Source organism: Rattus norvegicus, chromosome 9, assembly GCF_036323735.1.
Source record: "Rattus norvegicus strain BN/NHsdMcwi chromosome 9, GRCr8, whole genome shotgun sequence".
Lineage (NCBI taxonomy): Eukaryota > Metazoa > Chordata > Mammalia > Rodentia > Muridae > Rattus > Rattus norvegicus.
Genome location: NC_086027.1, coordinates 121,041,618 through 121,067,283, shown reverse-complemented (window position 1 = coordinate 121,067,283; position 25,666 = coordinate 121,041,618). Strand labels below are relative to the sequence as shown.

At 42.7% G+C, this 25,666-nt stretch overlaps 1 protein-coding gene across 14 annotated transcripts in view; it reads right to left on the bottom strand.

The window, feature by feature from the left end:
* LOC120094815 (zinc finger protein 431-like) overlaps window positions 1-25,666 on the bottom strand; it is a 51,681-nt gene that overhangs the window by 3,828 nt on the left and 22,187 nt on the right. For 3 of the 14 annotated variants that reach the window (XM_039084905.2, XM_039084904.2, XM_039084909.2), the window contains exon 2: window positions 171-297. In XM_039084905.2, coding sequence (XP_038940833.1) covers window positions 171-297 — 127 coding nt within the window. Of the gene's footprint in view, window positions 1-170; window positions 18,749-25,666 lie in introns of those variants that run through there. The other 11 variants (XM_039084902.2, NM_001409278.1, XM_063266591.1 and 8 more) reach the window with 10 other exon arrangements.

The following is a 25,666-nucleotide window of genomic DNA, read 5'->3' as shown; positions in this document are numbered from 1 at the left end:
TGTATGATATATTATTGGAAATTAGGCAACATTTAAGTTACTATCTTCAGTGAACCTGATTTTTTCACCTCATTCTTCTTTATTCTCAACTGAAGTTACAGAAAAGCAACAGTAACAAAGGAACATTTGTTTCCTTATTTTAAAAACTGAAAGAAAATTCACTGTCTTACCTATAGCAGTGAGGTTCCTGTAGGTCTCCAGCATCACATCTTTGTAGAGACTCTTCTGTGAAGGATCCAGCAAAGCCCATTCTTCTCGAGTGAAGTTCACATGTACATCATCATAGGTCAATGCATCCTGAAATATCCCATACATTAGTAAAACAGAATCCATGATACCAATATCACTGTAAATGTATGCTTCTGGTGCTTCCCCCACTTATTTCTTGACCCAGATGTTCTAATGTTAATTACCAAATCATCTTAGAAGAAAAGTGAGTAATAAGGTTTACCTCTGTCATTTCTTTGCTTTTTGAGTAGGATATAGCCTTGCAAGAAAAATGTTAATTAATGCAGAGAGAGAGAGAGAGAGAGAGAGAGAGAGAGAGAGAGAGAGAGAGAGAACGGCAAGCAACACTGAGCATACATCAGAAAAATTGTATGAACATTTACTAAGTACAAAAAATATCAAGTGAGTATATAGGCTCATGTCTTTAATCCAAGCAATCAGGAGGCAGAGGCAGGTATATCTGAGGTCTATCCAGGACAGCCAGATGTACATATTAAGACCCTGTCTCCCCTATGAAAAATCAATCAAACTAACAAGAAAGATAGAAAGGACTCAGAGGTTTTTACTAGAGTCCCTACAAAGAATTACATTCACTGCAGTTCTGTATTCATCTTCCAGAATCTTGAGATGGCCCAGTTTAAACTGTAACAGTAATGAAATCTTACTAAAAGGGAATGAATGTTTAAACAGATAGCTGAAAATATTGGCAATGTAAATGTTGATCCTAAATAAGCAACATAGGAAAGGAGCTGGCTCAGCAGTGAAGAGCTCTTGCTGGTCTTAAAAATAATTGGCCTCAATTGCCAGTAGTTAGAATGGAGCTTCACAACTATTGATTACTCCAAGTTCAGGAATTCTGAAGCCATTTTCTGACTACTATGGGGTTTAGGCATACATGATGTGCATATTCATTCATACAGGCAAAATATACATATTCATTAAAATAAATCAACACAAACGCAACAGGTAGGAAAAATGTCATATACCTGCAGTCCAATGACTCAGAAAGCTCAGGCAATATAGCCAGGCAGTATTAATGTCATGAATACATGCCACCTGAGAAACAGAATATGCTCTCTGTCAAATTTCAAAATTCATAACGTGGATGAAGATCAACACAGCAGCATATGCTTGACATGTGCCAAAACCCACAGTCCAACCCATCAGCCAATAATATAAAAACAAACAAACAAACAAACAAAGAGAAAGCTGGGCATGTTGGCTGACATTTAATCCTGGCACTCTGGAGCCAGAGGCAGGTGGACCATTTACATCTGAGTCCGCATGTTCTAAACAGCTACTTTCAGGACAGCCAGGGCTACATAGAGAAACTTTGTCCTCAAAATAAAAACAAAACTAAAATGATAAAAAAACACCAGGCTTGCAAAATACCTTAGCACTGAATAGCAATTGCTTCAACTGCATCTTATGTGATTTAGGGTTAGAGTCTATAATGCTGAAGGCAAGACAACATAAGAAGGAAGCTGACTAATCAGGTACAACCACTACACAATACACACACACACACACACACACACACACACACACACACACACACACACACACACCCCACACAGGAAATGGGTTGAGTCTATAGACATCCAAATGTCATCCCCAATAACTAATCATCTAGAAAGTTTCCTCCTACGAAAGCTTTTATTGAGAGAACTGAGTTGGCCAGAGCAAGGCTGACTCCTCCATGACAGGTTGTAAACTGACAGGTTGGGAAACTAGGCCTAAGTTTCTGTTTCCCAAACTGGAAAAGTCCAAACAAATCAATTCTAGGAAAACCATCCCTCACAGGCAGCTAATCAGGAGCTTCCCATGACCCTAATAGCCTGCAGCCTATACACTCTTCAAATGCCTCGAATCACTTCTGACACTCTTGATTGCCACATCTTGTAAAATCAGAAAGCAAGTTATATCTTTCCAACATACAAAGGCACAGAATACCCCTTCCCATTCCAGTAGAGAGGAATGTGTACATAGTGAGGGAAGATTGGACCAAAGCAAGAAACCCAGCAGGACAAACACCAAATCCTGCATCTCTGTCTCAGATACAAGGAGCTTCAGTTTCAAAAGGCTTAGATGGCCATATCCCTGCAACTTCTCATACATCTCTTGGCTTTGTTACCTCCACTTGCTATATGCAGCTCTCCATGACAGGTGTCTCACAACTTAGGTATCTCTAAATCTTGTAGTCTCAAATGCAACTCAGACTTCATCCTCAGATTCATCCCATGCACTCTCATAGTGTCCTCCCTCACTGGGGATCTCACTCTGCCAAACATAGATGGCTGGAACAGTGCTCAACTGAAACCACGGGGGAAGAAGTGATAACCTTATTTTTCCATATTTCTTATTTCCAGAACTTGGGTACCAAGCTTGGACCAGTAGTAGCAGGTTTTATATGAAGTTCCTTCCTGGGTCTAGGAATGACTTTGCCAACTCCCCCTTCCATTAACTGAAGGCTTAGCAGGAGGGACTGTTTCCCTTAATTCACCTTCTTAGGCTTCCAATCCTGAGCAAAGACATTCTCTTTAATGGTAATAATCTCTTTGAAAATTCATGCCTCTGTCTCAGCATTTGGCTGCCATGGGTAACTTCCCAGGGCTGCTTTTCTCTACAAACCACAGACTTTGCCTTTATTTCTGCTCAACTTGTTGTTTTTTTCTTGTAGTCCAAAATGAGTTACTAGTAATAATCATCTAACAGATTCAATATTTCACCTAAGAAATATAGCTAATCATTTTTTAATTCTGCCTTACTCAATTTCTCAGTGCATGGGCAGAATAAGAAAGATTTGGGGTCAAAATACCATATAAATGACTTCTAGCTAGATTTTTCATGGAGTCTATTTTCCACTGAAATCCTATGACCTCAACTTCTGACTGCATTACTTGCATGACTCCAGTCTTCCAGGTGCTACAACAACAGCCGACTAAGCTCTGAATACAGCTTACTATGCTGTATTGCCATCTCAAGCCCTGATATTTACCACTTTCCTCCAAAGGAGAACATTTCTAGTTTCTCTAGTTTCTGTCCAGCAACAAAATAACCTTTTTTTTTTCGTTCTAATTTGCTACTCTCCTACTTTGATTCAATTCTCTAACCAAAAGCATCTCAGGAAATAAACAGATTCACTTGTTTGGTCCAGTCACACGACAGCCATAAGTTCTGGAGCTTAGCATAGAAACTCAAGCTTCAAGAAAAGGCAAAAACCATGAACAAATCTTAGTTTCCTTCTTGGTCACTGTCTCATACTTAGCCAGCTCTCTTACCCAGCCCAGGCCCACTTGCTCAGGGATCCTGCCACCCTCAGTGTAGAGCATTCCCACATCAGTCATCACAACACAATCTCTCACTGATACAGCATCCAGGCATTTTGATGAGGGCATGCCCTCAGATGAGAGCCCCTCAGATGATTGTAGGCTCTAAAATGTTCACAACTGAAGCTAACTAGGACAAAAAGGCAATAATATATCAGAAAGTTTAAAAAACCCAAATCAAATATCAAATGTGTTAACAATATCAGTCATTTAAGTAGCAAAAAAGAAACAAACACAAACCACACACACATTCGCGCGCGCGCGCGCGCGCGCGCGCACACACACACACACACACACACACACACACATATGCACACAAACCCCAAAATTGATGATTGCAACAACTGGAAAACACAGATTTGCCAAGAAATGAGGAGAGGCAAGCCTTCAGAAGAGGACACTAAAACAGTAACAGTTTCCCAAACTATCAAAACCTCAAGAAACTCATGACATAGTAAATTTTCAGAAGAGAAAATTCTAGGTGAAGGTCTTTCATTTTCCAGAGAAACAATATAATTAGATTATAATGAATAGAATCACACAACATAAATGATATCAAAAATAAAAGGAGTCAGAAAGACAGACAGAAAGTGTTTTGAACATGAAGTACAAGATTGTAATAACAATTTTAAGAAACTACAGGCCAATCCTCATTTCTCCTCTTTGCCAATAAATAAATAAATAAATAAATAAATAAATAAATAAATAAATAAATAAATAGGATTAGAAGTGGCAAAATCCCAGTCAATTGGACATAGTGGCAGCCTAAGCAATGGGAAAATAGTTTTTTAAACAAATCCATATCTTATAGAGGCCTAATATATAAAATACATAAAAACCTCAAGAAATTAGACTTTCTAAAGCAAAAAATTCAATTAAAAAATGGGGTATAGGAGCTGGAGAGATGGCTCAGTGGTTAAGAGCAGTGAGTGCTCTTCCAGAGGTCCTGAGTTCAATTCCTAGCAACCACATGGTGGCTCACAACCATCTGTAATGGGATCTGATGCCCTCTTTTGGCATGTCTGAAGACAGCTCCAGTGTACTCGATTACATTAAATAAATACATCTTAATAAATGGGGGGTGGTATAAATCTATACAGAGAATTCTCAACAGAGGAATCTCAAAAAGCTGAGAAATACTTAAAGAAATCATTATCATCTCAGCCATCAAGGAAATGAAAACTACTTTGAGAATCTATCTTGCACATGTCAGAAGGGCTAAGATCAATACAAGTGACAAGTCATGTTGGTAAGGATATGGAGAATGGGTAATAACTCTCCATGCTTGTAGGGTGCAAACTAATACTGCCACTATGGAAATGAGCATTTCCTCAGAGTCCTGGTGCCTGAGAATCCATCTATCTCAAATCACAGCTATAAAGCTCTTGGGCATCTATCTAAAAGGTGCTCCACCCTACCACAAGGCCATTTGCTCACCTATGTTCATAGCATATTTATTCACACTTGCCAGAACCTAGAAACAACCGAAAAGTACCTCAACTGAAGAATGGGTTGAAGGACCCTAGTTCTTACTGAAGCCTAAGAGCTGTCAGGAGGCTTGGCCTGGTGGAAAGTAGGTAGGTTATGGGGACCCTAAGGGCTTTTGCCAGCTTTACATCAACTGCCTCCGGTCAAGGCTAGGACAAGTTCCATTCTCCACCCACAGTTCTTGGGAGGAGCAGGGACATTCTTGAAAATCCTGCAAAATGTACCTGTAGTACATTTAGCCTGACCCTCTGGTCCCAGATGAAGAGCTCAAAGGCATGCCATATAAGTTTGAACTGTAAACCTGCTAATGTAACCTGTACCTCTGAAAGTATAAAAACTGCTTGTCACAGCCATTGGGGTCACCTTCCAGTCCCTCGCTACGAGGGGCTGATAGAATCTTGACCCTGACACACCCGAAAATAAACTCTTACCTTTGCATTAAACTCCATTCTCATGCCTCACTTGGGGGATCTCCTGGTAGTTAAGACTCACTTTGAACCTTACAGGGTAAACAAACAATGTGGTACATTTATAAAATGGAGTATCACTCAGCTGTTTAAAAAGATGACATCATGAATTTACAGGCAAGTAAATGCAACTAAAGAAATCACACCCAGAATGACAAACATGGCATGCATTTACTTACAAGTGGATATTACCTATTAGGTAAATAGTAATAAACCCAGGGAGGCTAGTTAAAGAGGTGGACTCTAGGGAGGAAGCACAGATCTCTTTCTACAGGGGAAATAGAATAATTTCTGTGAGTAGACCAGAGTTTGATGGGAACAGGAGTAGGGAGGATCAGTTGAGGGGGATGCAGGGGAAAGTACAATGCAGGTAGAAACAGCTGGAATTAGGGGTTATTTGGAATTAGTATAGAAATCCAGTACAATGACAACTTCCTGGATGACCAGGGTGACCCTAATGAAAACTCCTAGTAATGGAGGATATGGAGTCTGAACTGACCATCCTTTGAAACCAGACAGGGCTTCGATGTTGCTAATAAGTTACATTTGGTTGAGCTCTTGGCCAAGGCGGTCCCTTGAGCTCCTTCAACAATCCTTGCTGATGCAAGGACAAACTTTTCTCTCAGATAACTGACAGCAGGGACTGATCATTAAGGACAAATTCCACACAGTTCACTGAATGCAGAGGTCAAGCTAGTACAGGCTCGGAGCCTTCACCCCGGTGTTCTATTCTCTTTGAGGAGAGAAGGTACTCTACAGGCTAAAAAGAAGAAAGAGAAACCTGGAAACACCCCCTCTGCGCCCAACACCCACACACACCTACAATTGATCCTTCCTAAGATGTGCTGGGGCATGATGGTAACAAATTGGTTTGAGTGGCCAACCAATGTTTGGTTTAACTTGAGGCCCTTGACATGAGAGGAAACCCATGACTAACACTGACTGGATTTCTAGGAATCTTACAGAAACTTAAATGGCAAGCATAGAGACAGCATGGGTCTATGCCAGGTCCTCTGCTGATACGTTATGGCTGTTAGCTTGGTGTCTTTGAGGGACTGTAACAGTGGAAGCAGGTGTAACTCTGATTCTTTGGCTTGATCTTGAGATTTTTCCTATCAGGTTGCCTTGTCCACTATGAAGACTTTCACCTTGTCTTTTTCTATCTTGTTTTGTCTGTTAGGTCTGCTCCGTTTTGAAGAGGAAATGGGTGGGGGGGGGGTGGATCTTGGGGAAAGGATAGAAGTGGGGGGTAGTTGGGAGTGTAGGGTGGGGAAACAGTGGTCAGGATATATTATATGAGAATCTACCCTCATTTAAAAACTTAATTCAATATTGCTTTAATGAAAATGCAAAGGAGGGAAGCTATAGCGAACAAAGAAGAGCAAAATCGTAAAGTTAGGGGCAGCATGATTGTGATACATACAGTTCTCTTTCTATTTTTGTAGACAGTTACTATGACATAGAAGTGTAAAAATACCTTGAAGGGTTACTTCCTGCTTCTGATAATCTAGGCCTAGTCAAGGAAGCTTATAGATTCTGTACAATCTTATCTAGGTCTAGAATGACAGGGCATAGGCCTGGGGGATTTAACAAAAGACACAGACTGGGGTCATTTGTGCAAAGAAAATGCCAAAGCTTTACTGAGGTTCACAGAATATACACCCCAAGTTCACTGGGTGGAGAAATCCAGGGAGCAAAGTGGAAAAATAGGTTGTGCCCTCAGGTGAAAAACAGGAACAAAATTCAGGAACTGAATTCAGCCCAGGTGCCAAACTGAAAGATCAAGATGTTCCTTTGTTAGGAACTAAAGCTTCAACCTGCATCAGCAAGGCTCAGCAGGGGGCAAACACTGAGTGGGCTCAGGAGGGTCGGGCACTTGAGTGTTTTGGGCATCTGAGACTTAACTGTTGAATAAAATCACCCTTTCTTTTTTCTTTTTTTTTTTTTTTTTCTTTTCTTTTTTTCGGAGCTGGGGACCGAACCCAGGACCTTGTGCTTGCTAGGCAAGCGCTCTACCACTGAGCTAAATCCCCAACCAAAATCACCCTTTCTTGTTCTTTCTGAACTCTGGCTGGTCAACTCTGCTCTTCTAGCTCAAACTCTTCATGCTAACCACTTCAAATTGTGTCTTTCACTTCTGACTGAATTGCTGTGCTTGGTCTCAAATGAACTCTAGTCAACTGCTCTCTTCTCATTCTCTTGCTCATTTTCTCTTTTTCTGTCTTTAGCCTGCCTGTCTCTGTAAAATTCTCCAGGTAAAACTGCCTCCTCCTCTTACCCTCTGTGCTGCTGAAAGACCCCCAGAGCGGGGAGAGTTTCACTCAAGTTTCGGGATGACTCACCCCCAAGAACTCACGAGAGACGGTCCTTGCTGTAATAAACATGAGGTTTATTGATAGGAACCAGTGCACTGGGCTCTAGACTCATATCCTACACAGGGGCATAGGAGTTCGACCCAGATAGGCTGGAAGAAAGGGTATTTAAAGGGAGAAACCACAGCCCAAGGCAGCAGGGGTGGTGTCACTGGAAAATCACAGGAAGCTTCCTGCCTCTCAAGATTGCTTAACTTTGTGTTCCCTTTAGTTCCTAGGAGAAGCTTCCTGCTTCTCAAGGTTGTTCTGTTAAGATTCTAATTTAACTTTGCAGACAGTTAGCTGCTGGGAGAAGCTTTCTATTATCTTTACTAGTTCGGGAACCGCATATCTAAGGGCCTTATCTTTTTTTCTCCTTTTTTTAAAAATGTATTTATTTATTTATTTTGTATATGAGTACACTGTAGCTGTCTTCAGACATACCAGAAGAGGGCATCACGGATCCCATTACAGATGGTTGTGAGCTACCATGTGGTTGCTGGGATTTGAACTCAGGACCTCTGGAAGAGCAGTCGGTGCTCTTAACCACTGAGCCATCTCTCCAGCCCTAAGGGCCTTATCTTAAGTCCTTTTACTAGTTCTTGGGAGAGCAGGCTCAAGAAATGTGACCTTTTACCTACTTACAGATAGAAGGCAGGGTCTGGAATTTGAGGTATTTAAGGCTTCTTAGGGGTGAGATAGCATTTTTAAACTTCTGACATATTAGCTGAATTTTTTATTCTTTCACTGCTTCCTCTTATATTGCCTCTTTTCCCTCTTCTCTTGAGAGTTGGGTATATCCTATTCTGTCAGATCTTTCCCTGATTCATCATTTTTTCAGTCACTCAATTATACATTATTTACGAACATGAGTGCTTCCTTCTAAAACTATGTTTACCTTCATCATTTGAGAGCAAAGGTGTGTACTAAGGGCTGAGCCATACCAGTTAGAAACAGCTCCCCACCCCACCCCCCGCCCCCGCCAGTAAATTGGACAGTCTCTGGGTTCACAATTCGATCAAATACTCAGCAACACAGGAATTCATGACAAGCTCATCTTGGGCCCATTCTATATGTGAAATCAGAAGTTTTGTTCTCAGCAATGTGAAATATATATTACGCAGGAAACAAAAGGAGTTACTTTCTTGTGTTAGATTTCACTAGTTAGGAATGTGGAATTACAATGCTTTTCATTTCATTCCAAAGGAATACTCATAATTGTTTTTAAGAAAAACTAATGTTTGAATAACTATTCAAATAGAAATAAATGAGGTGTTGTACAAAATCGCTACATTAACTATATTATGCATTAAGCCTAAATAAACCAATGTATAAAAATATTAAATGTTTAAACGCTTTCTCCAAAGCAAAAATGAAAGTATTACCATCTAAGATAAGTTACTAAAGGCAGAGAAAACAAAGAGCCGAGTCAGTTATCTAAGACTTTTACATGTTTGTTCAACTCTAATTTATTGTTAGTTTTTAAACTCAAACAAAACAGTCAATCTGGTTCTTTTTTTCTATTCTTTTTTTTTTTTTCTTTTCATTTTTTCGGAGCTGGCGACCGAACCCAGGGCCTTGCGCTTCCTAGGCAAGCGCTCTACCATTGAGCTAAATCCCCAACCCTGTCAATCTGTTTCTTTTTTTTTTTTTTAAATTTTTTTTAATTTATTTTTTAAGATTTTATTTTATTGTATGAGTACACTGTGCCTTCAGACACACCAGAAGAGGGCATCAGATCTCATTACAGATGGTTGTGAGCCACCATGTGGTTGCTGGGATTTGAACTCAGGACCTCAGGAAGAGCAGTCGGTGCTCTTAACCACTGAGCCATCTCTCCAGTCCCCGTCAATCTGTTTCTTAACCTCCATTGTACTTCTTCATGCAGTATGACTCATTGGCAGAGGGCTCTCATGCCATCCAAATAAAGCCACTTTCTGCATTTTTACAGCATACTATAATAACACATTTGCTTCTCATCTACAACAACTCTTGCTACAGAAAGCTTGATATTTCACTTCTCTTCTCCACATAATGTTCTAAATAAACATTAGGAAAAAAAACTCTTTGAAGGAGATTGTTTCAGCTAGATTCTCTGCTTTCTGCCCTTCTATAGGAATTTGGGAGGAATTTGACCATGGACTAGGACTTAGGCAGTAGGTTCAGGTAAGAATATTTACATTTGGGCTAGAACCAGTCCTTTTCTCTTGTCAAACTGATGAGCCCTTAGAAACAATGATCACAGGTCTTTGTGCCTTGTTTGTTCCTTGACCTAGAATTGACCTTATTATTTGCTTGTACTAAAAACGGTAGAAAAGCAGACTGGAAAAAATAAACCCACTTCAGCCTCAGCACTCACTAGAATCATGCTATATATTGTCTTATTTTCTTTTTCCTTTCAATCCTCACTCCCTCCCTTGAGACCCTGTTGACTGACTGAGTTGACTTGGTCACCCTTCATTTTCGAGTGCTACCTACAATGTTGACAACATGGTTCAAGCTCCCATATCCATCTGATAATAAGAGTGCATTAAAGGTTAAAATTATATGGGAGAAAGAAATGGGTTGATAATGCTTAAGCTATAATTACATGCTGTTTTATGACAATAAAGCACTGACTGTGAGAGTCTTTACAAGTGCATAATCCTTTATCCACTTCTTTAACCCAAGGCACCCTTGGTCGCCTAGAGGCACCTAGCTGGTCCTCAACAAATGAGCATTGATGTTATTTTCATATTTAGGCAAGTATGAATACAACTGCAAGAAACATGAGCATTCTGGAACGATTTAAAACTAATTTCAAGTGCATGGAAACTATACTGAGAAGACTGCTGGGATCCATGGCAATTCTGTCATTTTTATGAGAACTTAGTGTTGGTATGAGGAATCGGCTTTATGGTTGCAGGTTGTCTCCAAACCCAGCGATAGCAGTGACGTCACCCAGAGGTGAAAGGGACCTGAGCATCTGTTGTCATATATTTCCAGTGTCCTCCTAGCCCATCTCCTACCCTCACCTGCAAGAAGTTATGTCCCTACCCAAATAAAAAGCCAACCCCTCCTGACCGTCGCCCCTTCTTTCTCTTTTCCTCCTTTGTCTCCTCCCCTCCTTTGTGCATCCCCCATCCCCAGCACCAATGAAAGTCTCTCACGTGGAACCGTACTGGCCAGGTGTGGTCTGTCTGGGCACGAGCCTCGATTCCTATACAACACTCTGTTGAATGGGGTTGCTTGGGTGTAGGTATTACGTACACATGTATCAGAATACATATATTAAATATGCACAATTTTACAACAACTATAGAAACATAGTCTTAACTAGTTTTAGTAGGTATCTATGGAAAATCCCAACCTACTGCTATCAGACTTTAGTGCTAAGACACAATCCTGTGTCACATCCAGATTTATTGTCCAATTCTGGACCATGCTTTATTTTCACTCTTTTTGCTTTCTCAATTAAGTCATACTTATAAAGACCTACGTGAGCCTAAGGATGAATTCTGTGTCACTAAAGTCTACACTAAAGTCCTCTTTCTATGGCTTTGGACATTATTTCACATCAGTTTCAGTTTCACACATGTACTATATAGCTTGCTAAATGAATTATTATGGAGAATATCTTTTACCAACTTATATAACTGTAAACAACACCATTACAGTGATGTTAAAAAAGCAATGTTCGGTATGTTAAATTTGCAGCAAAAATTCAATACAATCTAAAGAAAACGTCTAATAATACATAACAGGACAGCTGATTTCAAAGCTATTTGCCATGTGAAAAAAACCTCAGAATCATCAACAGGATTATAAAGAAATAGTACACATTTTGGCACAGTGTAGATTCCATCTGTACTTAACAAAGTGCTACAGCGATCAAAAGTTTAGCACATTTGCGAAAAAATGAGATGTAGAGAAAAAAAGGCAAGAACATAAGCCCCAAATTATAGTCAAGTTTTAATCAAAAGACCTAAGGAAACTCAGCCAGGAAAAATGTGAACTTGACCAATATTACCTACGATTGCATGTGTATTCAAATGGAAAAAAAACACAGACTTCCCAACTCCAACAAAAAATAACTCAAACTGACCCCTAAACTGCTATATTTCTGACCCTCCGGCCACTACTGACCCCACACTCTCTGTGTGAAGGTGGTAAGAAAGGAGGGTTATGGCTCTGCGGCTCCCAATGCCCCTGTGTGATCTCACACAAACCCAGCCCCCCTGAACCCACACACAAACGAAGGTTGAAGAATAATTTAATGTCTGCTTGCACATGATGCCATGTGGATTTTAGTAATGATGTAGAATCTGCCCTACCCACCTACACCCCACCCTGCACACCTGAGAAACCTCTGCATCTCAGAAACTCCTTTTGGACTCTGGAACTGAATTTCCCTGAATCACTCCATTCACTGTGACTGCTGATAGTGGAAAGGTAAAAGGATTTTAACCAAGTATTGCCAAAGGATGATTCTCATAACCTCATCCCTCCCAGTTTCAAAACTATTTGTAAAATTTATCACACAAAATAAATTTGCAATACAATCTTCAGAACTTCTAGAAACCGGATTTTCAGTTTTGAAATCTGTCTTCTGCACACCAAGAGCAATGCTTGTGTGCACACTGGGCAGTGATATTATAATCAACACACCTTATAACCAGATGCAGAGCCTCCTCCCCAGGGAATCCACACTCAGAGAGGCTCAGAGGCCAAGGTCCTCTGCCCAGGACACCACATGTACCAACAGCACCACAGTCTGGTTCACAGTCCACATCAGTCCAGTCAGATTGGACTCTGATAGCTGAGCCAACCTGTTGTTCCTGGTGGCTGCAAAATCTCCCTCACAGCTCTCTGATGAACTACATCAGAGAATATGGAAAGAACCTGCAAGCTACCTCCCACTGGTGCTCCTCCTGATTGCTAGGCTCCCCAGAGAATGGTAGCAGCCCCTCTATTGGAGGATTAGAGATTGCATGACTCAGCACAGGCCTTCCCAGCTCTGCCCTTCCACCACACCCTAGGGGCAGACAGAGCCCTAGTGTGGTAAATTTGTATTTTATTAGAATCTTCTACTCTCCCAGGTGTGGAGAGCTCTTGGTACCACTTCTAGGAAAATGACAAGTATATTTGCCAGTGGGCTACGACAAGAAAGTAAGTTTAAAAAAAAAAAATACAGCTGAGGGAGCCAACCTGCCTAAGACCCCAACATTGAGCTAATTAGGACAGACAAAGGACAGATGAAAGTTCATCAAATGGACAAGCTCAGTGGGAAAAAAAACAAAAAAACAAAAAAACAGTGTTCTAGGAAAGCTTACAGAAAGGCTGATACAAATCTGGTGGTCAGCTTTGCTTAGAAACCGCCTTGCCAAGTGGAGGCTCCTGACCTTTGTGGGGGAGTCAGCTTCCTACAGACCTAGGCCAACATCCCGCAGGTGTGAGCCAACTTCATCATAGGCTAATACATCGAGGTCTCCCAGCCCCCTGAAGATTTCCTCCTCCCCCAGTCTTGCTATAGTATATGACCAGAGCAAGAATAAAATTGTCACCTTGATCAGACGCTTGTATTAGAGTTCTTCAAGTCTCTTGTCCCCCATTCTCCTCTTGGTACCCCCCTGGACCCTGACTGACTGTCCTGTTGGATGGGACAGAGTAATGTGTTCCTCGTATCTTGGTCATCTTGATAAACACAATACAGTGACCTCGGGAACTTTGTTTACACGTTTTTTCTTCCTTGGTTGTCCCATCCTGCAACAGGATAGTTGGCTCACTCCTGTGGGATGTTGGCCTAGGTCTGTAGAAAGTTGGGCCCTAGTAGAAGGTCACTATCTGTGGGTCTGGAGGAAACTGGCTCTCAGCAAAATGTCACAGCCCTGGGTCTGTAGGAGTCTATAGGAAGCTGGTTCTTTTGCAAAGGTCTGTATGGAGCTAGCTCCCAAAAAAAAGGTTAGGAGCCTCCACTTGGCAAACCTGTTGGAACACCAGATTTTTGTCAGCGCTCCTGGCAAGCCTTGTTACTGAGCAATGCTGACCCCCAGATTGGTATCCGCACTTTAGCTAGAACCTTAGGTTTTCTCCACTGAGCTTGTCCTTTAGGTGAGCTTTCCTATGTTCTTTGTCTGTCCTAATTAGCTCAATGTTGGGGTCTCAGGCAAGTCGGCTCCCCACACTTGGCTACTTTGTTTGTGCCTTACAACTGACCCTATTCTTTGTATGTACCCAGGCACTCAAAGTGGGTCAGGGGCTGTAGGCAAATTTATCAGCCTGCTGAGGCATGGAATGATTGGAGGGGCTGAAAGTTCTATCAACCTTGGTGGAAGGAACAGGGAGGTGCCTCTGGATAAGAACTGATATTCTGAACATATTTTGGAGAATTCTTTGTTAATTTGTGGCTTTGCTTTCTATGGCACTATGGGGCATAAAAATTATGAAAAACAAACTCGAGACAGCTGTATTAACCAGCAGTACCCCCAAATCTAACTCTTGGCTTTGCATCTTCACTCCCCCCAGCAGAGACTGTTGAACTGACGCTGCTGGATCGAGTACAAGGAACTAGATTTGAAAGGAGAATTATGCGAATTCTAGGTTTAGACATACAAAATTAAAAGAATAAACCCCAAAAGGCCACAGACCCAAGGCTAAGCCCTGCAGCCAGGACTAGCAGGCCATAAAGATAAAGGAGCACAGGAAACACTGTCCAGGCAGGACTGGCAAGCCATAAAGATAAGGAAAAGGAATGCAGGAACCAGCCTGAGTTAATGGGACTGATTCATGGGATGTCTGGCAGGAAGACATCTCCCCCCAGCTCACTCAGGGCCATCCTCCAGACCCTGATAAGCCCCTGACTTCTAACACATACTCTTTCTGCTTTGTTCTCACTGCTATGTTTGAATGAGCCAATTATATGTAACCACGCCAAAACCCCCTAGCTTTCTCTATATAACCCTCTGACTTTTGAGTTTCGTGGTCGACACCTCTGTCTCCTGCGCGGGATACGTGTCGGCGCGGAGATCTCTGTAATAGGTCTCAGTAATAAACCTCGCCTTTGCTTATTACATCCAAAATGGTCTCTCTGTGTCTGGGGTCCGAGATTTCCCAAGACTTGAGTAAGGGTCTCTCTGCATGGGATCTTTCAGATTCAAGGATCTTTTTCTCCTCCATCCTTGTTTCTCTCCTATCTGGTGTTAGGGGGTGAAACGAGGGTGGGGGGAGGGGGGCTGAGGAGGGGGATTAAAAGTGGGGAAAAAGAAACCACAAAGTAGCAAAGACCTGCAAAGATCCAGTTAGCTGGGTCTAAAATGCTAAAAGAGAATCTAGCCTAGGTAGATTTTACATTCCATGTATGCTGTCACCCTTAGGTTTGTCTTAGGTTCAGGTTCCAGGTTAAGTTTTGAACAATTCAAATATAAACTGGAGGCTACAAGTCTGGCCACTTAGATAAGCCATTTACACAGCAAACATTTCCAGGATGTTTCTTAAGTACACCAGTGCCCTAAAACAGTAGGTTAGTGACAGTGTCCTAAGTGGAAGGTCTCAGAGGAAGAAAAACATAGGAAAAGGAGAAGGTAGAAAGTATAAAAGCTGGGGGGTGGGGGGCGAGAGTCTTAAACTAAGTAAGCTTAAGAAGAATGTCACCTTGTATACAGTTTACATGAGGGAAATGGAAAAAAACGGGAGACATCTATGAAGTCAGCAGAAAGGTTAAACTACAAAGTTAGCAGAAACATCATATAATGGGACACACTCAGGAAAAGTCTAATCAAACAGTGATGCACAAGGAACTCAGTGTATTTCAAAAATATTCCTTACCAAGCCCATAGTGGCCTAGGGACCCAGAGCCCATATTGTGGCAAGACTTGTATTCTCAGAATCTTAAGCAACCCCTCCCAAATGCCCTGGCCCCAAGCATATTCCTGGTTTTAGGGGAGCTGTTTTATCTCTATACGCAGGGCTCCAGGGAAAGCTCCCAAGGACTAGGCCCTAGATGGTTACTGGCTCTGCCAAGCATGTCCCTGAGTTTCAGAAGGAGCTCAAACACGGGGTCCTCAGGAAAAAGACGGAAAGTGTAGCTTGATCAGGCCAGCACTCAATACAACAGTGTTTGTTGTTGTTTTACCTTTTCTAATGGTTGTCACTGAAAGGAGAATTATTCTAGGTTTGGAGATACAAAATTAAAAGAATAAACCCCAAAAGGCCACAGACCCAGGGCTAAGCCCTGTAGCCAGGACTAGCAGGCCATAAAGAAAAAGGAGCACAGGAAACACTGTCCAGGCAGGACTGGCAAGCCATAAAGATAAGGAAAAGGAATGCAGGAACCAGCCTGAGTTAATGGGACTGATTCATGGGACGTCTGGCAGGAAGACATCTCCCCCTAGCACACTCCGGGCCATATCTCAACTAGGTGTCCTCCAGCCCCTGACTTCTAGCACGTACTCTCTCTGCTTTGTTCTCACAGCTATGTTTGAATGAGCCAATTGTATGTAACCACGCCAAAACCCCCTAGCTTTGTCTCTATAACCGTCTGACTTTTGAGTTTCGTGTTCAACTCCTCTGTCTCTTGGGTGAGACACGTGTTGGCCCGGAGCTTCGTTATTATTAAACGACCTCTTGCTTTTACATCAAGACCAGTCTCTCCTGTCACCTGGGGTGACCCATTCTGAGACTAGAGCGAGGGTCTTACAGTCACCAGGGGTCATCTTGCCCATGTGGCGAACAATGCTTTTCTCAAGAAGAAAACTAAACCTTTATGGCACACCAGGCCTTACTGTTGATTGTGATCCTGTAATGCCCCACTGATCAGCTTGTTAGAGGCCTGCTCTTTGATATGGAGATGGGCCTAGTGGCTGGTTGCAAATCAGGGTCTGGTGCCATATTTCTGGACAATCCTGGTGAACAAACTTGTGTATCCTAGCATCCTAATCTCTAACAGGCCTAGTTAGCTTACTACTTACACGTGTGGTGTTTTGCAGGCAGTCCTCTCTCAGCTAAATTCTACTTAGTGTGCCTTGCTATCTCCTAACCTTTAGCAAATCCTTTACATCATCAATTCTACTCTTACATTATGAAAGACCCCTGAAGGGAGCCCCCCACTCAAGTCTCGGGAAAGACGCGCACCCAGTAGGACACAGACACCGACCTGCTGTAATCACACGAGGAAGATTTATTGTAAGCGAGATGAAACGAGAGCTCAGGCCAGCATGCTGGGGTCAAGACTCATACACCACACAGGGAGTAGAGGAGTTCGACCCCGACCTGAATTTTCACAGAGCTTATAAAGGAAAAAAACCACAAACCAGGGGGATCAAGAGGGAGGGAGGAGGGGAATTCCAAAACCATAAACTGCCCATACAGTTAGGTCATATACTAGTCATGTGTAACACTAGGCAACACACCCAGGACTTTGTGACATTGTGATTAGGGGTAGTGACATTTTACAGGGCCATTGGACCATTGTGGCCGGAGGCTATGGGTCATTGTGGCTGTTCCAGGAAACTTTTCATGCAAGAATGTTCCCGGAACCATTGTACAGCAAGGGAGGGGTGAAAAGTTCATGTTCTCACAGACCCTACTTCTTCTTTTTGGGTAGCTAGGCGGCTTATTATTAATTTTTAATCCTTCAATTACAGCTTGATATTGGATTGCTACCCAGCACATGAGATGCCTTCCACAACCTCCACAAAATAACTCCAAATGGATCTTACACCTTAATGTTAAATGTTGAAAACAGAACTGTAGAAACTAGGCTTCTGAGTTTGGGATAACGCCAAGGATCTTTCCATACACAAGCCAAATGCTCTGCACAGTTGCAGCCCCTACAAGGAAGTTATTCAGAAACTGCCGCTGGGTCTAGTGAGTGGCTAAGACCTCACAGGTAGCCGCGGATTCCAACTCAGCCCCGGGAAAGACCCACCACACCACCTCCCACTGCTCAGTCCCATGCCCGTCCGCCCGGCCCCCCGACCCTGTGCTCACCATGTCGCAACTTTGGAGCTTGCCTGAACATGCCTCAGAGAATCCAACGGCAGGACAGAGAGCACAGCAGCCAGGACCAGTTAAGACTGCTTAACTACTAACCGAATCCTACACCTAGGCACCCGGAAAAGCCCGCCTTCCCTTTTGATTGGCAGGTCCATTGAAGACTCCGATTGGCCAGTAGTTTGAGTGACTTGAGCACCTCCGTAAGGGTAGGAGGGGCTGAACGTACAGTGTAGGTACACAGTTGCCGGCCCAAGCATCAAGCCTGAAGCCAGACCTTTTCCAGATCTACAGGGATTTGCATTTCAGTAGCACTTGTGCCTGTCCTCCAATAGCGTTCTCATCTGTCTCCCCGCCCAGCCCCCGGAAGGACCCACCACACCACCTACCACTGCCCAGCCGCTTGCTCCTCCCTTTCGTGGGCAGTGACCCTGAGCTCACCCGGTCCTCACTTCAACCTGAACTCAGCTCACAACACTCAGTAGGCTCTTACCCTTCCTCCTCCTGGAATCAAGGTATGCAGCTTGCATAACCCCCATGCTCAACTTGCAGTGGAGTTTTTAATCTGTCCCACAAGTGGAAGGGTGCCCAAGATATTAACAATTAAAGAGAAATTTGAGGAAACAAGAGTTTTGTTTTGTGGCTGTTGGGATTCAGACCCTACAATCAGCTGACCTTCATATATTTAACACACCAAAGCTGTCTGGGCCTCCAGGTTCTCCCAGCACTCCTCAGTCCCCACCCATATCAGGGCCTGTCTGGGATACCCCACCTTGTACCTTGAACTTTCCAGTGCAGGGACCGAGTTTTCCTTTCCCCAGAAGCTCTTCCTATATAATCCAGAAATTTTGTACTCTTTGTGTTTCTGTTTCTCTGCCTCTCTCCCTCCCCCACCCCTTTCCATCCTTCTCTCTCTTCCCTCCACTTTCCCTCTCACCCCCCCTCCCTGTTCTCTCCCTGCTTGCCTTGCTTGCTTTTTCTCTCTTTGTCCCCACCCATGCTCATTATCCTCACTCCCCCATATCGACTTTTCTGACCTCTCTGGGACTAGTGAACTCTATCCTTGGGATCAGTGAGCCCACTAGAGAATTGCCCCCAATAAACACTCTCATTTGGCTTGGGTGGAATCCTTCGTGCTGGGCTTAGGTAAACTACAGCTAGTTTTCACTGGTAGGTACTGGAACCCTGGGAGACAAACCTTGTGGAACACTACTGTTAGCCAGCACATCCTCTTCAGTGGAAAGGTGAACACACGTTCACACACAGAACTGTTTTAGTAAAGGTTCTCTAGATGAACAGACCTGATAGGATGAATCTCTGCAGATTGAATTTTCACATCGTTTAGTCCAATGATGGCTAACCTGACATGTATAGGGGTAGGGAAACCTTTATGTGAACATAGCCAGACTCCTTCAGTGAAATCCCAGTGCTTCCTTTCTTGAAGGAAATCATTGCTTTGGAAATGACTCCTATCCTCTCCTTGCCTGCCACAGGCGGTAAATCTTTCTCATTTCTTCTGTCTTGTCTTACATGATGGCTATTCCTTGTATTCAAACTGACTACATGTGGACTTAACTAAACCTGAAAGAGTTTGGGTACTGTGGGGGTTACTCTTAATTATAGCTTTTGAAACGTGAAAACCCTTCTTAAATCTAGATTTTTTTCAGTTGTTAAGATCCACCTTTACTCTAGGCCACAGCTTTTGGTGGCAGCCTACATATATAAAGAACACTGAAGATGGTAGCTCATTCTCTTTGTCTACTTACCTTACCTCTGGCTAGCGAGTTCTTTCTTGCCTTTTCTCCTTTCTTTCTTTGCTTTTCTGGCATTAAAAAGCCTACTTCTTTGAAACTCTGGTATATACTGAAGACAGACAGATATCCAGCCACATGGACTGAACCACACTGGATTCTTCAACTTTCCATTGGTAGACAGCCACTGTTAGTGAGACATTCTAATAGATCCGCTTTCAACATACATACAGAGATTCATTCTATCAGTTTTGTTTATTAATAGAATGTTTAGTTGTTGTTGTAAAAATATAAAAATAAAAAAGGTATTGGTGTCTCTTACCCTGCTGGGTCCGGCACCTCAGTGCCCGAAGATATCTGCTAGATATCTTGGTGGAAACACATACCAGCCGCACGCTTTCCTACACTCAAACCCTCACATAAAAGAAGACACAACACAATAATCTTTGACCCAATTGGTAAGATATAATTGCCCTCTTAAACATACAAAGCCCGGTACCATCCATCCCTTAAGAACATTGATAACAACCTGTAAATACACAGAGCAGAATCTTAACATCACCTGCCATGGCTTTTCTTCCCTCTCGCCTTCTCTCTCCTTCTTTCTCTCCTCCTCTCCTCCTTTTCCTTCAAACTTCTCTCCAGCCCATCCTTCCTTCTCCTCCAATGACAGGCCTCCTTCTATCCTGTACCTGCCCCTCACCTGTACTTTACAGATTCAATGGAGAGGTGTTTCTGGTGAAGTCACCTGAGTTCTGAGTCCTTGACTAGGCAGCTGTCCTTGGGGCAGTGGAATTAGCATCAAAATACAGTAACTTCAGGGCAAACCGTAACATTTAGTAATATAGCCATGTGTGCATACAAGGTTTTTGTTTTGTTTTTCCACCGTTCCACTGAGGAAGATGTCCCAGCTAACAACTGTGCTCCACAGTGTTTGTCCTCTGTTTCCTGCTTTTCTCCCAGGCTTGTCTCAGACCTACCAGGTGAGAAGTAGCTGCAGTTTACCTGAACCCAGATGAAGTCACAAGGCTCAGGGAAATTGCAATGCTAGAGTAGATAGGTTGGGTAAAACCTAATCCTCCACAATGGGAAGGCCCAGAAGATATGGCCTTCACGAATCCTAAGAGTCGCAAACTGGTGAGAGGGGCACCACACATTTGAAAAGTGTTGTTCTTGCCCTTTTCTGTGTGCCAGACCTTAGGGTTGGAGATGTTGCTCAATTAGATGAATTAAATTCAATGCTGCTGGGGTTGGGGATTTGGCTTACTGGTAGAGCGCTTGCCTAGCAAGAGCAAGGTCCTGGGTTCGGTCCCCAGCTCCGAAAAAAAAAAAAAAATTCAATGCTGCCACCTGGCCCTAAGGTACCAAGAGAGAGGTGGCAGCATTGAATCAACAGAGACAAGGAGATCGTAGTTATTATAATAGACAGAGTAGACAAACAACGTTTATAATGACATAGCCTGTAGTGATCAGCACAGGAGAGGTGAAATTTATAATGGCATGACTCGTTCGGACCTTTGGTACTGGCTAATCAGTCATGGTGTTGTCAGGCCCAAAATAGATAAAAAGCCTACTACATATCAGTTTTATCTCTATAAGCAGACAAATTCTCAAACAAATGAAAGAGAGGCTACATTGGATCCTGGCAAAAGGCAATCTTGGCCAGTGAATCAATTTCCAGACTTGAGTCAGTTTGCAGACCCAGAACCCCTTGAATGAAGGGGTGGCCAGGTTCCCCAGAGGAAGGATCTTGATAAGACACCTAAAAATTTTGCTATTAGCCTCTTTCCAGTTCTTCCCCAGAGAGACCTGTAGGCTTTTACAAGGGTAACTGTACACTGGGGAAAGGAAATAATCAGGCTTTCCAGGGTCTATCAGATACTGGTTCTGATCCCAACAGATCCCAAGAAATGCTGTGGCCCTCCAGTTAAAGTAGGGGCTTATGGAGGACAGGGGTTGAATGGAGTTTTGACTGATGCCTGACTCAAAGTAGGTCCAGTAGGTGCCTGAACACATCCTGTGGTCATATCCCCAGTTCCAGAATGTATAATTGGGATAGATATACTTGGAAATTGGCATTCACAGTCACAGACCATATGAAGTTCAAGAAGGAAGACCAAAATGTGGATGCTTCAGTCCTTCTTAAAAAGGGGAACACAATACTCACAGGAGGAAATACAGGGACAAAGAGTGGAGCAGGGACTGAAGGAAAGGTCATCCAGAGACTGCCCCACCTGGGGATCCATCCCATATGAAGATGTCAAATCCAGTCACTATTGTTGTTGCCAAGAAGTACTTGCTGACAAGAGCCTGATATGGATGTCTCTGAGAGGCTCTGCTAAAGCCCTACTGATACATATGAGGATGCCTGCAGCTAACCATTGGACTGAGCATGGGGACCCCAACGGAGGAGTGAGAGAAAAGACTGAAGGAGCTGAAGGGGTTTGTAACCCCATAGGAAGAACAACAATATTGACAAACCAGACCTCAGAGTTCTCAGGCACTAAACCACCAACCAAAGAGTACACAAGGAGGGACCCACGGCTCCAGCCACACATATGTAGCAGAGGATTGCATTGTCTGGCATCAATAGGAGGAGAAGCACATTTAGTGGGTCTATTTTGATTCTGGACACAGCACATTCCTCACTTGGGTGTGTTACTCAGGCACATTTACCAAGTGACTAGGAAAGCCACTGGGTTTTTGTGGGGCCTGGAACAGAAGACTCTTCAACAGGTCCAGGCTGCTGTGCAGGCTGCCCTACTACTTGGACCATATGATCCAGCAAACTCTATGGTACTCGAGGTTTTTGTGGTAGATAGAGTTGCCGTTTGGAACCTCTGGGTGGCCTCTGTAGATGGATCACAGAAGATACCTTTGGTATTTTGGAGCAAAGCTATACCATCATCCGCAGACAACAGTTTTCCCTTTGAAAAACAGCTCTGGGCCTGCTATTAGGTCTTAGTAGAAACTGAACATTTGGCAATAGGACACCAAGTTACCATGTGACCTGAACTGCCCATCATGAGCTGGGTGTTATCACAAGGACAGCTTGGAAGTTACCAGGAATTCTGAGGTTGTTGGCTCCTGCACAGCTCCAATGTGAGGTCTGGCTAATGGTGGGACTGGCAGTCAGACAGGTACCACTAACTCTATCAAGCTGTCAGTTCTCATGTCTGTCAGAGTGTCCGCACTGGCTATGTCTCAGTTTCCTACCACTAACATCTTTGAGCTGAGACATTAAATATTGGAAACCCATACAAACAAGGACTGGTCTATCTACCCTACCTCAACCCATTTCCTGATTGTTCAGAAACACTGAAGTTTCCAGAGTGGAGTCTGTGAGTCTATTCTGGTTCGATGCTGCATACCTACAATAACAGCAATCAAGAGGCTGAGGCAGGAGGACTGCAAGCTTGAGGCTAGGCTGAGGTACGTAGTGATACTCTGTCTCAAAAAATAAAATACAGGAAAAGGTAAGAGGCCACCTGCCCTGAGAATTTTCCTAAGCCCTCAGTTGGGATCCCAGGAAAAACTAACTAAGAAGGTCCCCCAATTCAAATGGGTAGTGTCTTAGTTGGGGTTTCTCCTGTTGTGAAGAGACACCATGGCCATAGCAACTCTTATAAAAGAATACATTTAGTTAGGGCTGGCTTACAGTTCACAGGTTTAGTCCATTATCATCATGGTGGGAAGCACGGTGGCATGCAGGCAGGCATGGTGCTGGAGAGGTACCTGAGACTTCTACATCTGGATTTGCAGACATCAAGAAGAGAAAAGAAAGGGAGCAACTAGGCCTGGCTTGAGCATCTGAAATCTCAAAGCCCACCCAACAGTGACAAACTTCCTCCAAAAAGGCCACACCTCCTAATAGTGCCATTCCTTAAGAGCCTATGAGGGCCATTTTCATTCAGACTGTCACAGGTAGAAAGAAACTGCACAGCTTTAAAATGTGTATGTGATCATTAGCCACTGTCTAGGTAGGGGAGGTGGAGGGAGGCACGGTGTGGAGAATGTGCAGAATGAATGTTTCTGGGAAGCATGACTTCAAGACTAGAAATACTTTCTTAAGTAAATAGTTTGCTCAAATGCCCAAAAGTCTATTCCTTTGTCCCTATCCTTTAGAATGCAGAGTTGACATTTAGTCAAGATTCTAGAGAAAATAAAGCCCCCATACTGCTGTGCTGGACTTGTGATAGATGCTTCTCTAGCGTATTCTTTGTCTCTTATTCTTTCAACCACAACCTTTAATCACATCTTCTGAGAAAAGACTTATGCGTTTGATTCTTCTGATATCACACAGGCTCAGGCAGGAAGGAGGAAGGGCCATGGTGGCTGCCAGTGGAGAACAGGCATGTTATTGACGATAGGAGTTGTGGGGCTTGGTTATTTCTGTTGCTTCTGAGGAAGATATTTTAAAGAAAACTCTTCCTCATGACTGAAGGAGATTTTCACACATAAGACATAGACCAGCAGCCGGTGTATCAGTGACATGTCATGGCGTCACTCTGCACATAGGTATAGGGGAGTTACAGATTGTGGATGTGGAGAAGGGACTGTTGGTAGGTAGTGGTCATGAGAATCACAGTCTCTTGTCTCTACCAGGATCTCTATTTCTATTTTTCTTCCACACCACTGAACGACTCATCCGCACTGTCACTTCCTTTGTTGAAGTTTATGTTTTTCCCTATTGAACTAGTCTAATAGGATGCAGCATTTCTAGAGACTTCAATTTTCTAGTGTCACCTAGTGTCCAGGACACCATAAGTAGGACACAACTGGAAGACAGTGCTGAGGGTGCCCCCTGGTGGCTTCTACTGAACCAATCTCATATAATGAGTTGATAAAAGTCCGAGAAAGGTGCTTTACTGTGTACAGTGAATTTCCTTTAAATAAATGTTCATGTGTGATGCTTATTTTATTAGAAAAATTTATAATAGTTTTCATAAATAATTAGTTGTATATTCTAAATAAATACATTAAAAATAAAAGATTTAAAGTAAAAATTAAATTTAAAAATGTTTTCATGATTTTTAGTTTTAAAAGAAAAATTGTTTCTGGGTGAGTGAATCTTGAAGCACACTTCAGTAGCCTGCTCCCAGGGTGATCAGGACTCTAGCTGGAGGACAGGATGTGCAAAATTGCTCAACTACATGCATTTTACATGACTGTCCTCCTACACAAACGGGAATATTCTGATCTGTAGTTTAGGTGCTAATTAAAGCATCTAGTTAACACACCCTCTTCTTCAAATAGGCCATAGAGCCCTTTCTCATCTCAAATAAATTTCACCAACCTTCTTAAGGAGGGGAGACAAAAATTCTTCTCCCTATTTTAGCAAGGGTTTTGTATTTTTATTCCTAATACAATTTCCCAGTATCACTATATCCATAATTTAGTTAATGTCTTCAAATTTAATTTTCCAATAATGAACAAATTTATAGTAGATCAAGATGACTAGATGGGAGAATATGCATCACACTTCACAACAGTTTTCAAAAGCAGACTCTGTTAACTGTGAATGTGTGCATCTGAAAGCTGCTCTCCTAATTTGCTGATACAAAATTAATTGCTGAGCATACTCCAGAGAAATGACACTTTAAAAAAAAAAAAGATTCATGTCATGTATCTAAGTACACAATAGCTATCTTCAGACACACCAGAAGAGGGCATCAGATCTCACTACACATGGTTGTGAGCCACCATGTGGTTGCTGGGATTTGAACTCAGAACCTCTGGAAGACCAGTAAGTGCTCTTAACCACCGAGCCATCTCTCCAGCCCTGAGAAATGACACTTTTTAATGTAATGTTTGCTAGTGCAAACTTCATGAAATGACAGTATAATGTGCTTCCTGTGAGTTAGATGGTCAAGAAGCAATACTGAGCAGCCACAACAACATAGTTGAGTTACTGTATGCTCAACGCATGTAAAATTTTGTAGAAATAGCACAGAACCCAGACACATCTTCCTTACACTGTAAATCAGCTTAGATGTTTTACAATACTCGATAAAATGTTGATTCTAAAAAAACACATTGAATTACTAGGAAATGATCTCTGCATGCACATCAAGAACCAGAAT